Source organism: Theobroma cacao, chromosome 4, assembly GCF_000208745.1.
Source record: "Theobroma cacao cultivar B97-61/B2 chromosome 4, Criollo_cocoa_genome_V2, whole genome shotgun sequence".
Taxonomy (NCBI): Eukaryota; Viridiplantae; Streptophyta; class Magnoliopsida; order Malvales; family Malvaceae; genus Theobroma; species Theobroma cacao.
Genome location: NC_030853.1, coordinates 2,511,365 through 2,527,032, shown reverse-complemented (window position 1 = coordinate 2,527,032; position 15,668 = coordinate 2,511,365). Strand labels below are relative to the sequence as shown.

Below are 15,668 nucleotides of genomic sequence, written 5' to 3'. Positions count from 1 at the left end.
TAATGTCATTATCGGGGAAAGTAGTTGTGAAGTATTAAATTGTTACGAAGATAATATTACGTTATTTAATATACATGAAAAACAATGATTAAAGGGTAAAAGATTTAAGATTCTTTTAAATTTTAATTGAAATTTTATGTGAGTTTATTAATTTTAAAAATAAATAATAAAATCTAAAAGAACAAATACAGTTAATAAAAAACATAAAAGGACTCAAGTATTTTTTTTTCTTGTTTTCAAACAATGTGATCAACCGATGCGTTCTCATTTGCCAATCAACCACTCCATGGTAGATGCTCTCTAGAGGAGGGGAACACCCTTGGGAGCACCGACCTGGTGTTCTTTGGCCTTGGGAGGACCCCTTCCCTTAACAGCACTGGTCGGTGCTCTTCTCTTGACTTGAAATTTTTTTTAAAGAAAATAAAAAATATAATTTATAAAATAATAATTTTTAAAATTAATAAAAAATAAAAATATTTTTTAATATTATCGTATCATCAAATTAACTGAAACATTAAAAGTTAATTAACAGTTGAATCTATATATATAGTGGATATTTGTTTGAGATAAAATATCTATTTAAAAAATTAATGAATTCACATAAAATTTTGATTAAAATTTAAAAAAATTAAATATTTTACTCATGATTAAAATTTCGAAAAAGTAATTAAATGGTGTGATACTTGTTGTTAAGTATGGAGACTTTTAAAATTGAAGATATTGTTGAATATGCTGAAAAAGAGGTGTGGAAACCATGTGTTGGTATAACCAACTCATAAAAGCATAGAAAAAGGACTTAGACGTGTGTATTCCATGGGAATCCCACGTACTTCATACGATAAACCTTTATTTTAATGAAGAATATCCCACGTAGTAGGTTTATTTTTTTGGAGTTCTAAGGATTCCAAGACTCCAGGAGGTCTCCCTTTGATTCCACGAAGGAAATCTCGTGGAAAATTGCAAGAAATCTCACGAAAGCTTTCCCCAACATTGAACCCCCCGACCACGTGACTTTCTTCCTCCATTTCCCACTATTACTACTACTTTCTTAATAAATGTTGTAACAATGACATGGGACCAATCTTCCAACAACCTTATGTGGGATTGGGAAGCTTCATTCTCTTCAAGCTATCGGAAGTCTAATTCCAATTCCAATCAAACCACTTTTTCAAGGTGTGAAATTAAGTAATTTAATCATAACCGACTTAATCACCACTCAATCTTTCAAGTAAAATTACAAATTAAAATAAACAATCATCGATTTTTGAATTCTAAATTCCCTGCACATTACCGTACTCCACTGAATAATAATTTATTTTAGACCAACTATCAATTTTCAAAAAGTAACCATTACTAAATCTTTACCTCAACTTTGCTGCATCCATGTGTGTTTCAGTGCAGGTCTATTTTAAATATTGTATATAAAATTTTTAATATATTATTCATACTTCCACCATTAAAAATAGATACTTCTTCGGTCTTTCTTTTGTATTTTCACAAAAATTAAAATATTTTTTATTTTGATGTGTTTTATATTAATTTTGAATTTTTTATGTGATGTGAAATTGTAAAAATAATCACGAAAAATAAATGAAAGATGGTTAAAGAAAAAAAAAATATCAAAATACAGACCAAAGTATCTGACACAATGAGTGTTTGTAGAGACACGTGGATGGTTGTTAAAGCATTTTTTCTGGGAAACTATCAAACTAAACAAAGCAACCAACAGTCTGGAGGAGTGTAGGGAAAGCAGGCAAAACTCAAAGGAACAGGATTTTTGCTATTTGCTTTGGTTCCCACCGTTTTCACAACTCGGCTGCTCCGCCAACAAACTGGGTAAGTGGTAACAACCATTTATTTCTCATATAAAAAGCAGCAACCAAAGGGTAGGCCACTTTCATAAAAATCTCCGAGGAGAGATTCATTTCTTCAGTAGCAATATAGGTGAATGACTGATGGACTTCTTATTTTTTTTCTATTTTTATTTCTTTTTTGTTTCAAAGCTTTGGTTTTCCTTTCTGGGTTCTGTTTTAATTGGTTGTTTTTTTTTATGTTTTCAGGGGTTTTTGGTTGATTGACAGTTGGCTTTTGAGAATGGAGAATCAAGCAAAGAAAGTGTTGCTCACTTCAAATGGAGATGAGATTTCAATGAACATTGCTTTGCATTTAGCCAAACGTGGTTGCAGGTTGAAGCCTCCTACTTTCTTTGAGATTTTAAGCATCGCATGTGTTTGGTTGCCCAGAAAACAAGAATCTCGGAAATTCTTGGCCATCCCTATCTCTCCCTTTTTCTCAGCAATGAGTTTTCTTATTATGATCAGCTTTTTATTTTTTAAGGTGTCAAAGAGTAGAGTAATAGCAAGGAAATAAGAGATGAAAATAGAGGATTTTTCAAAGTTTTAGCTTTTTGGCATTTTTATGCTTTATTCTTTTGAACCTACTGTTCTTTCATAACTCAAACAAAAATCAATATCCTCTATTCTTTTTTGGTCATTTCATTTGGTTATGCTCCCTTCTTGTTGATCAATTAGGCAAAAGTCTAACTAAAGAATGATCTTCGGGCATGTGATTAGGTTGGTTTTGATGGGGAATGAATGCTGTCTGAGGAGTGTCAAAGACAACATAATGGATTCAACAAATAGTGCGGTCCCAGTCGAGGTGGTTGGATTGGATATGGAAGATGAAAGAGAGGGAGCTTTTGACGAGGCAGTAGATAAAGCGTGGAAAGTGTTGGGAAGTTTGGATGCTCTTGTGCATTGTTATGCTTTTGAAGGTATATCTATGTAGATCTGCTTTGAATATTTTTTTGAACCCTACTGATATTTTTCCAATTGAAAGTTGAACTGGTCAATGTCCTTTTCTTTTTTTGGTGCCACAGTATCAAATTCTGGTTTTCTTTTTTGGATTTGGTTTTGCATCGAGAAAGTGGGGCAATTCGTAACTTCTGTCTCTTATCTATCCAAGACCTTTGATTTTAACCGGATTTTATAGACATAGTAATGGTAGGATGTTATGCCTATATGCTCTTATTGCTTCTGAGTTTTTTTACCACAGGAAAAAGCAATTTGCAGTATCTTCTGAAAACCCACCTATATGAAAATTTTGGTAATTTGAGGCTCTTGCGATATAAACGTCATTTTGAAACATTTGAGAACTTTGTTAATTCATCAACCTACTTCTCTAGCTACCTTAATTTGTCCAATTTGTAAATATGATAAGTGGGCTAGAACTTCAAGGTGCATTGATAATAATTCGTCACATGTCTAATAATTATTTATTTAGAGAAGGTTTTGCTTAGTGAATACTAAAGATGATGTAGACCATAAAGTTTATAAATTACCTTGGTCTACTATGGAGAAGAAACAGGGAACCTTCTACAGAGCTTAAAGTGGGACATATGAAAACGTGTTCTCTTTTTGTATCAATAAAGAAGAGGAGGCTTCTTATATCTGAAAGTTTTGTCATCATGTTTGTTTTCTTAATTTACTCAAGGTTTGTGTTCAAAAGGTTACATTATATTTGAGTTATAACAGTTTATAAATTGAAGAGTAAGATATGTCTGCTTGAATAACTTTGTAAAGGTTGTGAAATTTAGGTTGGAGTGACAGACTCCTTTTGTTTCACTGATCGTATAAAGTTTGGATGGTGGTCATTATGCAAGAAAATTTTAAGCTGGAATTATTTAGGAGCTGATGATTTATCTTTTACCGACATTAGTGCTACTTGCTTTTGTAGCCTATGTCAAGAAAAACACCAATATTCCCCATAAACATGCTTGCTTTTTGAAAAAAAAAAATTCTTGTTTTCCTTTCAACTTGTCTCACTTACATCACTGTGTTCAGGTCTATGCGATACAGTTGGAGAAAAACTAACCATGCTGACTATGTGAAACAGGAAAGATGCAAGACCATCTGCAATTAGCTGAAGAAGAGTTCAGAAAAATAGTAAAAATAAATTTTATGGCTGCATGGTTTCTGCTAAAAGCTGTTGGCAGGAGAATGCGGGACTATAAAATAGGTGGTTCCATTGTATTCTTGACTACAATACTCGGTGCTGAAAGGGGACTTTATCAAGGAGCTGCTGCATATGGTTCATGTTTGGCAGGAGTGCAGCAGTTAGCTAGAGTAAGTAAACTCATTAACTTTCCTTGTAGTCTTTAATGCAGTTACGCTCAGCTGCCACAATTTGCTATGCTAGTTAACTATTCTAAAGATAAAAACTGATATTGAACCTTGCCTTAAACATTCAAGATTCAGCTCTGTTTCTTGGTGGCTTTTGCTTTTGTGAACATCCTTCTTCTAAAGCAATGTAATCTTCTGGCTAAGAACATTGCCTTTTAAATTAAATAGCACCATCCATTTATACTCCATACTTCAGATCCATAATTATTTAACCTATGTGGAATATGGCATGACTGTTGCTTCTTTTTGAATAACCTTCCATTTCCAACTTCTGGTTCATAGATTTTGCTGAGTAGTAGTATTTTTGTGGACATCCCTCATTGCTGTTATCAGGTATCAGCTTTGGAGATTGGAAAGTACAAGATCAGGGTTAATGCAATTGCTCGTGGTTTACACTTACAAGATGAATTTCCTATGTCAGTAGGAAAGGACAGGGCAGAGAAGTTGGTCAAAGAAGCAATGCCACTGCACAGATGGCTGGATGTTAAAAATGATCTGGCTTCAACTGTCATCTATTTAATCAGTGATGGTTCCCGCTATATGACTGGAACAACTATTTTTGTTGATGGGGCACAGTCTCTGGTCAGGCCTCGTATGCGATCATATATGTAGTTCCTTTTTCTACCATGCAGTCATCCTTTCTAGTATGCAGTCATTCTTTGTTTCTGTCAATCCTAATAAATTAGGTTTTGCTCTGTATGATTCATTTCAGAGATCATAAACCTATTCAATTCATCCACTTTTCTGAGTCACACCGGATTTGAAAGATTGTTCAAGCAAAAAAAAAAAAAAAAAACCCAAAAAGGATGGGGGGGAGAGGGAGAGGTTTGTAAGATTGGAAACAATTGTGATAGGTAACGATAACTGAATATGATAAAAATCATAATAACATGGAGCTGTGGAACTGGACATACCTCAAATCAGATAGATGTCATGTTCTTCATTCCCTGCAATTTACAGCGTGAAGGGGAATCCAGGATGGGCTGTTATGTTGGTTGACAGCTGCTAACAATGGTGTAAAACATGATCGATTCATCAATTGATTGGTTTTTATTGTGCATGGTGGGTGGGAACTGGGAAGGGGTGATGAATCCCTCTTTAGATGTGACTATAAACTATGAGAATTCGCTTTGGATACATTGAGATTTGTTCCTTTGGAAAATGTTTTTGGTGCATATCATATGATAGTTGCCCAACATAAGATTGTTTATAGTTGCCTAACATAAGATTGTTTCAAGTACCCCCATTCCACTTTTTGAAGTTTTCATATTAGATTTGTCTGATTAATTCAGTCTCCTTCATGATGGCATTGCCCCTGTATTTGACTTACTAAGTGATCAGGCAAATGTTTCTTGATGAAGAAAGCAACCCAAAATTAGGCAAAAGATTCTTGATTGGTTGATTTTCTTTCTGGCAGTTAATGTTGCCAATAAAGTCATGATATGGGGTCGACGGCAGCCGGTAGATAACCATTTACACACCATCGAATCACTGATTTACTTCCTTTTCATGACAAAAGTTTCTTGACGAATATTCTTTCTTCAGTTTACACGGTGCATTGCTATTCAACAATGGCAGCTGCTTCTTGGAATTCAACACCAATAACAAAAGGACAATCGTTCTAAAGAACAATTTCCATAACTTATGATAAGTGCAAGTTGAATAGCTTTTAGGGTACATACCACGGCCAGTCACTGTTGCCATATCTTCCATAGCCAGTCTTCATTGACTATAGAACACAAGCATTACATTCTCTCAAGAAAGTTGCTCTTTTTTTTTTTTAGAAGGTGTTAGAATTTTATTGCATCAAGGATGAAAACACGAAAAAGACAATGGAAGTAAAATGATCCTAGATGACAATATGATACAATCAACTTCTCTATTTCATTTCATAAATGACACATGTTGATAAAGAATCGGTCTTTGAATTCTCGATTTGACAAGACCATTAGCTAACACATTTATAGAGTGGGGATTGTGCTGAATTTGACATTTGTCCAACTGTAACTTTAGCGCTTCAATACCAAGGATGTATCTCTTTAGTTTTCATGGTGTTGAATTAGGATTTAAAACTCAGTTCATCGCATTAAGAGAATCACTTTCGATCAGTAGAAAATGATTTCGTTATGGTTATCAAATTTTCGTATATGAAGAAGGCACTTAAGAATTAATTAAGTATTGTTATACTTATAAGAGACCACTTATCTCGCTACAAAACAATAAAGTTTAAAAAGTTACATTACACTCCTGACTTGAAGCTTAAAATTGTATCTAAATCTTCATTCCTCTGGTCATATTAAGCCTTGGTAGTGGGTAATTAGTTTCTGTAAAATCATATAAACACGTTGAAGCATGTTTGAGTAAGTTATATAATTCAAGTCAATTCAAGAATGACGAGGTATGAACCTAGTAATTAATCTACTACATAAGGTTGGTCTTGATCTTGCTGTTTTCGACATGTTTTCATTGTCCACTCAACAACCCATATTCTATATGGATCTTAACCAAGGTCCAAGGTCTTACAAGGTTGGACCAGGTATTTACCATGATGCTTGGCCAATGGGTTTACTATCCAAATTCATGAAAAAGGCAGAATTGGACCAAATTCATGAAATCTCATGGTGTATTTTCAAAATCAATAATTATGTTATATAACAAAAAGTTATTTTAACTCAAAGAATATGTCACATAAAGTGATATAATGTAATTATTAGATTATAGGTAAGTTTTTTATGTGAATGGTTATATCTTTTGATAAAATGACATTTAAAGATTATGAGACAAATTTAAAAAAAAAAACACCATAATTCAAAAGTTTAAATATAAAAAGTTCTAATTTGAAATTATAGTTTAAAGATTATGTTTTATGAAATGAATGATTGCCTTTTCATAAGGTGATTATTGAAATAATATTTTTATTCAAAAGTTGTGTCTTGTAAAATGTAAAAATATCTTTTAGACAAAATAATACTTTAATGAAAGGGTTGTGTTTTTGAAAAAGAAACACTTGCAAGCTTATATAAAGGGTTTGTTGCCAACCATGTTGACACACCAGAACAAATAAGACAAATGTAGAAAAATCAAGAGAGATAAAATTGTTATGTTTTGAAAATAAACATAAATACTTGAGTTCCCATCATTTATCAAAGAAATTCAAATTCCTTATAATCTACTTGCTGCAGAAAGTAAGCTTTAAGGTCGAGCAACCTTATAAACCCTCGGGTGTATCTAGTGATCTACTCTCGTAAAGTGCAAGACAAAGTTTGACGTTGACTTCATTGTATCCCTAAGGCTATTAACATCATTCCTTTTTACATACCGAGTGATGGAGATGAAATAAGTTTTAAAGATAACGTCAATTGAAAAACCCACTTTAAAGTCAGTTTTGCCAATTTCTTAAATTTCATTTAAATCCTATTTGCACCAACATATTCAACCATAATTTTATCTCTTGTGCATCAGGAATATAGAAAAAGAGGAGATAAGATAGTGATTTTGCATTATATTTATTTCAAATAGCATGGCTATATCCCTAGCTCTCAATCATAAATTATGGAATAGCCTTGAAAGTTTTAGGAATTGCAGCTGAATCTGACTCATTTCCAAATTTCAGAGGTGATCAGGCAAAGTACAGCTTTGACCTTGGATGCCACATATCAGAAAAGGTTTTCAGTCTTCAGAATGATTACAAATTGTAGTTTCAATGTTAACAAGCACTGAAGTCAATCAGGATTATAAATTTTCATGGCAATAATTATGCTTTCAGAATTTCCAGCAGTGGTTAGGCAAACAAGCTAGTGCTCCATTTAACCATGTCAAGATCAGTCATCTACTCATCAACTACAGTGAGAGCAGTAGGTGAAAAATCTTCCAAATGGCATGATTATGCTATGATTATAAAATAAATTTATGCTTTATAGAAAGCATTTCCTAACTATGCTCCAAACTTAGGTCCACCAAAAACCAATTATGCAAGAGTTTGGTTCCAAGTATTGAAAAAAGAGGCTTTGTGTATATCATAGCCTTCTTGGATTTCAACCATGTCAAACAAGTGTGTTCCATAAACCTATGAAAGAAATTCTATACTCCCAATCTATCTTAATTTGGTCAGTAAAGTAGAAATCAAGGAGCAATCTCAAAATTTTCAATGTAATATGGAAGTTAATCCTCTCAAGATTGGAAATATCTTGAACGTAGTCATTGTCTTTTTGAACATTCTTGTTCATGGGAATTAAGATCATTTAACCAGCAGATATTATGGCTATAATTTCGTCTGATTTGTTTTATGATTTTCATTTTTTTTCTTCTTTTAATTCTTTGGCACTGCGTACCCCATTAATTAGTAGTAGCCATTCAACAATGGAAGCTGCTCATTGGAATTCAAGCAGCAGCACAAGTCAGCAAGAGAATGATAGTTTAAAAAAGTTATAACACAGGTACCAAGGAGGCCTGCCACCTTCCTAGCAGGTTCCTTAACCAAACTCTGGCGGCTTTGATGTGGCACCTACTCATCCATGGCTGCCGCCATAGAATTGTCTCCACTGTTTCGATAATCTTCTTCCTCAGACAGGTGATGATCATATCTGCGTAGAGTGGTCAGATTCACGGTATCATATCATTAAAAGCATGCAAGAGAACTGGTTAGCAGTAACCAAACTAATCAAAGTGACAATATTCAGTACTTGAGCTCAAAACTTAATTCAGTGCATCTGAAATTGGTTAATTGGTTTTGATCGTGAGGAACAAGGCCGCGAAGAAAGCTAACTAAATATTAATATCATATTTTAAGATTTTAAAATTTCAAATTGCAAATGTTTAATCCCAGACTAGAAGAAAATATGATTGACAATATTGAACTCATGATCAGTGGTCTCCTCCATTTATTCTAGTCTGTAAGAATACACAAATTCAATCCTGCAAGTACGTACGGGTTATTACCTTCTAGAGACAGCTAGTCCAAGATTGTGTATGATATATATAGAAAGCAAGAAATCAACACCTTTTGAGACAAAAACAAAGAACTCTAAAGGCTAGACCAAGTCTTATTGCTGTATAGTCTGTAAGTTTACTAGAAGGAGAGGGGTATTAGTTTGCATTATCCTAGTGTTAATAAACTCTCCTTTTCTTTCTTTCTTTCTTTGGTGTCTTTTAAGTTACAAAAGTAATAGAAAATTCAAACCCACTTTAACCTAAAAACCACCTGATTAGGTAAATGGTGACTCAATCGTTTTAACTAGAAGGTTTTCACTCAACCCTTCATTAAAATTTAAGCGAGTATTTCCTCTAAAAAAGAAAAAAAAAACTCTTCATTAAAATTCAAAAAATTTTTAGCAATTTCCGCAAACCTTCAAGATAAACATTGGTTTCTTCAATATTAAGATTTCATCGTATTTATCTATTTGAATCTTCTTTGTCTGAATAAAATTATCGATTGTTTTCTTTTTAAAAATATATATGATCTTATATTCGCTTTTGAATTTTGATGATCCATTATATGCAAATATTCTAATGCAATGAAGACAAGTCAAACTCGAATTTATCATTGATGGATTTATCATTGACGTGTACCGATTATGATCGAATATTTTCCCTATCTTTTATACTCTTAGAGTCTTATAAAAAGGAAAAAACTCTTGAATTCTCCATAAAATTAGTTTCATCAGAACCTTTTTTCTATCTTCTGAAAATTTGTAAATAAAACAAACAAGAGTAACATTCAAACTTAAAAAGTATCTAAAAATTTACCAAAAGTTTTTTCTTTTCTTCAAGTTATTAAAATAATATTATTCACAACGGTTAATATCCTAAATCGAAATGCTCAAATATCTTGAAATCTTAATTAGGCTTGCTTAATTACCGTTTCAAATCAACAACTCCCTATGCATGAAGAGAATTAACTGCTGTCAAAATGGTTGGGTGGAGAGGTTTGGGGTAAGTTAGAACTAAAGAGTACATGGCCCAAATTAAATATATGATATTCAAAATCATGTAACCTCGGATATGTGTAAGATTCCATTTTGACATAAGGCTCCTCCACAAGAAGAACTCAGCTAATTTGAAATAATTTTTCTTTTGAAAGAGAACCATATGGTCTTAGGGTTTTGAAGAAAAAGCAATATTTTCTCTGGTTTTTTTCCCTTGTCGTGAGGTAAGATTGGTGACAAATTTGGCAAAGAAGTGATACGTGAGAAGGACATATTGGAAAGAGAAAGACTTAAGCCGACAATTGGTCTCTTGCCAACTAACACAAAATTGTGGGCATGTGAGTATTTGACGTTTCAAACTTGGGTTGAACAATCCAATTACACACCAAAGGTTCCATTTTTCAATATTTTCGACATTCCAGAATATTAAAATTAGATTTGCTTCTTTTTTTTTCCCCCTGATTCATGAAGAGTATAGGAATTGAACTCTATTCAAACAAAAGACTTGTCAAGCATTCTAAATTTCAAAAATAAAAGAGATCGTTTTAAGAAAATCAATATCTCTCTGAATAATTTTATCTAAAACGGATGTAACATAATGTCTTCGACCACTACAAAATCAGAATTCTCCAAATTGTTTTTTAAAAAAGATTTTAAAAATATTTTGTTGGTCAAAGGTATTTTACGGCAAAAATCACAAAATTAAGTCGTGAAATACCCAAAAAAACTCAATAATTTTTTTATATATGGCTGGCTAGCTAGGCTGCGCACTTCAGACCTAACCACAAATAGATCTGCTAGATAATTAACCTTCCAATTTTTAATTTAACTCCATTTTTATTTTCCAACTTCAAACCCACATGCTTTCTTGACTTTTTCTAATTTGCATAAACCTAAGTTTGTATATATCTCCACACGTGTCCACTGACCTTTTACTTTTCTCTCTCCGATCCTATGCATTTGATTTGATGGAAATTTGGCTTAGTACACCCCATCGCTATATTTACTAGAAGGTTAAGCCAATTCTAAAATATGTTAAAATTATTTACATAAAAGGAAAATAAAAGTCATACTAAAACATACATCACCTTATTTTAAGTAATAAATTTAAAAATAGATGTTTACGTCTTTGCTCACATCAACGATAATTAATAAAAAATTAAAAAACCGTGAATCGAAATATAATCTTATTATTAAGTGAAATAAAAAAAAGTTTCAATGCATAAAGTAAAAGAGAAAGATTAAGGTACAAATTAAGGAAAGAAGTGAAGCTTTTTTAGGGGTAATGGTGTTTTTCATGGATCCTTGACCATCATCGGGTGAAAATTCAAGTGACGGAAAGGGAATAAGATGTGGATAAAACAGTGGGTGTCATGTCTTGTCTTAGGTTGAGAAAACATTTGGAAAAGTGGCATTGCCTTGGTTTACAAAAATCTTTAGCAATTCTTAGTATATAGTCGGGATTGCATCAAAAGGAAAAATAAGAAAGAAAGAAAGAAAGAATGAAAGAATCTATGGGTTTGGTGGAGAATCATATCCAGCCACGTCAATGGGAGATCCGACTCATAAGTGGATTTCCCATTAATTAATGTCCATGATCATGCAATTTATCACCATGAAAATTACCACCTAATTATATCCATTATTATTTCTAATTTTGCATTTCAAAAATTTAATAAACCATTTTGTTAGAAAGTTAGCTTAATAATAATACGAAAATATTTAAGAGGAGTATGAATTGGATTTTTAAGAATTCTTTTCTCAAAATCAAATTTCTAATGAAGGCAAGTTAAAAACAATTTTCACAAAACCTGTTTTTCTATCAAAGTGTGTCAAAAGTAATTTGAAGAGTAAATTAAAGAATAAACAAGTTAAGAACAAATTTTCAAAACTCCTTAAAGTAAAGTAAAATGCACAAAAATAAATAGCGAAGAGTAAAGAGAAAATACTCTAGAAATTTGTAGAGGTTAGGGCCTTCCTTGGTGCCTACATCCTCTCTCTTAGCAAGATAAAGAGTTTAATCCCCTATTGAATAAATTTAATACAATACCTTTTAAAGGTTCAAGCATAACTATTGTCTTTTCAAAGATCAAGCATAACCATTGTTTTTTCAATGTTCAAGCACAACTTTTAAATACTACCTTTTGAAGGCTAAGGTATAACCGCCATGCCTTTCAAAAATCAAGCACAACCTCTAAATACTACCTTTTGGAGGCTAGGGTATAACTTTTTTCTTTTACACTAAGTAGCAAGGATACCTCTAGAAGATGGGTTTTGTTAAGCAAGTACAATGTAGATAAAGTGTGATGAGTACAAAGATGTATATAAAGAATAGGAGTGGAAGCACAAAGAATTTGAATCTCAAAAATAGTTTAAAAGTTAAGTGGAAGAATGTGTTTTGCTAGCTCTAGCTTGGTTTCTCTTTCTTTTTCTTCTTTCTCTTCATAAGATTTGATTCTTGAGTATTTAATGTTTTTCTCCATTCTTCTAACCTTGTAAATGTGTTGGAGAAATCTTTTTTATAGTTGGAGAAGCTTTGGAGTCGTTGGAGAAGATTTGGTGAAGAAAATAGCTGTTTTTTCTTTGATTTTTGTGTGTAACGGCTAATTCTAGACTAAATGTATCGATACATGTTGGAATGTATCGAATACATTTTTGACAGAATCATTACGTTTTAAATGTATCAATACTTTTAACCAAAATATCGATACTTGTAGCTTTATATATAGAAAATTCTTCTTTTTGAACCAAATTTGATGCCAAATACTTAGACATTTCAAAATCAAATGTAAAAGAGATTTAAAATTAATTTAAACAAGTTTAAAAGCTATTCAAACAAGTTCAAAAGCTTATTCAAACAAGTTTAAAGATCATTGAAGTAATTTTGATAATTTTTGTCATTTCAAAACTATAATTATTTTAAAGCTAGTAAAGCTAGCACATTTCTTATATTAATTTTACTATTTAAGTATCAAAGTTAAAATATATTTTCAATATATAGACAATTTATTACTACTATAAATTAAAGTCATCTTAATTACACGTGTTAAACTCGCATTAGGGCACTTGATCTAACATGATATATGTAATTCAATGAAAAACACATTCCACTTTGATTGTTTTCGTATACTTTTCTCATCAATTACGTTTTTTTATATGTTTATGTGAATGATTTAATACGTAAATATTATAATAAAAAATAATAAATTTATAAATCATGATTTGATCAACTCTCAATTAGTTAATATTTAAAGAATAAAGACATGAAATATACAATAAAACCTCTATTAATTAATATTTGATAAATTAATAATCTTGATTAAAAAATATTTTTGATCGGTTCTGACTCGAGAATAACATGGTAAATTAATAATTTGCTAAATTTATAATGTAATGTATTTTAAAAAAACACATAGTTCTTACTTGATATATAAATTAATAATCTCTTTATACAATAAAATATTATATATATACATAACTCAATTAGGAGGTCTTTGCAAAATATGACTTCAATGTTTCTTGTTTTTTCTTGAAATTGATGTCACTTTAGATCTCATCTTTAACTTTTTTAAGTACATCAAAAAGCGATCTGGTGTAATGTTCTCGTATTATTAGAGAAAATTATACAATGTGATTAATGTTGTTTTGAGTGCATCTTTGTGCCAGATAGGCTCTAGTACAGAGCTATTGTCTTCAACTTCATTTTCTTTGTCATTTCCATGATGTTCTCAATAATTTGCTCGCCACAAAAAATGATAATTTGTGATTCAGTAATTAGATATAATATTTGTATAATCACAATACATAATACATGTATTAAGTTTAATGTTTTGAGAAAAAATAAAAAATACCTTGATAAATTAATTTTTTATTAATTACTATATAAATTAATAAATTATTAATTTATAGATTAAATAATATCTCAATTAATTAAAAAATTTTCATGGTCCCAAGGGTATTAATTTATAGAGGATTTATTGTATAAGGTATATCATATAAGGTATAATATAAATATTAGTCAATTTCCAATATTAATTTTATAAAAGTTAATAATTAAGAAAAGTACAGTAAACCTCTATAAATTAATAACTTCAATTAAATAATAATTTTAGTCGGTCCTAACTTGGGACGAAGGTGGTAAATTGATAATTCGTTAAATTTATAAAATAATACATTTAAAAAACCAAATAGGTCCTACTTGATTTATAAATTAATAATTAATGGAAGATGGAGTGATGCGGCGGAATGAGGAAAGAGATTTGGAGACCAAGTAACGTTCGTGTAGCAAAGTTCAAATCGTTCTCTGATAAGACTTCAAACTACAAGCTTTCTGTGAGTCTAGATCAATGGAAGAGCAATTTGTTTTCTGTTTTTATTGGCAACTTGCCTTTGAATATTTCCCAGGGAGTGCTTAGAGACATTTTTATGTTGTTTTGGTCATATTATGGATATTTTCGTGGCGATCGCTCCTTCAAGTAAGGTATGTTGGACCTATACATATGCCTTCATTAGATTTTAATATGAATCTGAACAACTCAAAGTTGTTAGAGAAGGTTTTGATTTGCATCTACATGGTGGGTTTTTGAAAGTTTCCTTGGCAAGAAAGAATAGATCTACTTGCGATTCTAAGGCTAGTTCACATGATTTGCCTGAGGATGATAATGGTAGGGAACATTTTGCATGTTTAAAGCCATTATCTTATAAAGAAGCCTTGATGGGTAAGGTTGAAGTTGATAATGAAGCCTTGTTGGATAAGCTTGACGTTACTAAAGTCTCGGTGGTTCCTATTTCCCCTATTGTCTTGCTAATCATTGATTCTGACATTGGTAAGACTAATGATATGGCTTGTAAAATTACGGTGTCTGTGCCAGTTATGGATTGGGTTGATTCCCTTGTTATTGGAATCTTGAAGGAGGATTTTAAACTTGGTTTTATTTAATCACGTCTTTTTTCTCAAGATATTTGGGTTCGTTTTTGTCTAGTAGGGGAAAGAAAAGTTCTCATGTCCTTTGGTGATAGGAAAAACATGATAGATTTGATCAAAGAGTGTTTTGACATGTTCGAGCTTTGGTTCTTGTTCTTATCTCCTTATGATCATCATTTGACTTCAAAGGAAAAATGGACTTGGTTTAAGGTGAAAGGTCTTATTGTCTATTTATGGCATTTTAATGTCTTTAAAGCACTAAGTGATCATTGGAGCTCCTTTACTCTTCTTGATAAAGATATTGCCACCATGAAAAGGGTTGATTTTGCTTGTATTCTTATTGAGGTTTCTAATGAAAGGGTTCAACCATGTTCCTCCAAGTTTATTATTAATGGTTGGTGTTGTTCTATTATTGTTTCTTGAATGTTTTTATAGGAAGCTGAATGTTAATAGAAAATTTCTGAAGCTATATTTAAGCCATCTGAATCAGGGTGTTCTTCTGATTTTTCTCCCATTGATGGCGATTGGGAAAACTGGTTTTTGTAAACCAAATGCTATAAACTTGGTTTTCAAGATGGTGCAGGTTTTGATATGTTCAAGTTAGAGCACCCATCTATCTATTCCCACAATCATTTTAAT

At 31.7% G+C, this 15,668-nt stretch overlaps 1 protein-coding gene across 2 annotated transcripts; it reads left to right on the top strand.

The window, feature by feature from the left end:
- Positions 1,707–4,933, top strand: LOC18601048 (levodione reductase). Of its 2 annotated transcripts, none has more exons than XM_007031855.2 (5): positions 1,707–1,944; positions 2,061–2,186; positions 2,574–2,773; positions 3,895–4,124; positions 4,515–4,933. In XM_007031855.2, the coding sequence occupies exons 2-5, from the start codon at positions 2,095–2,097 to the stop codon at positions 4,791–4,793; spliced, it is 801 nt and encodes a 266-aa protein (XP_007031917.2). In that variant the 5' UTR covers positions 1,707–1,944; positions 2,061–2,094; the 3' UTR covers positions 4,794–4,933. The 2 variants fall into 2 exon arrangements, with proteins under 2 accessions (XP_007031917.2, XP_007031916.2); XM_007031854.2 differs by having other exon boundaries at positions 1,709–1,836.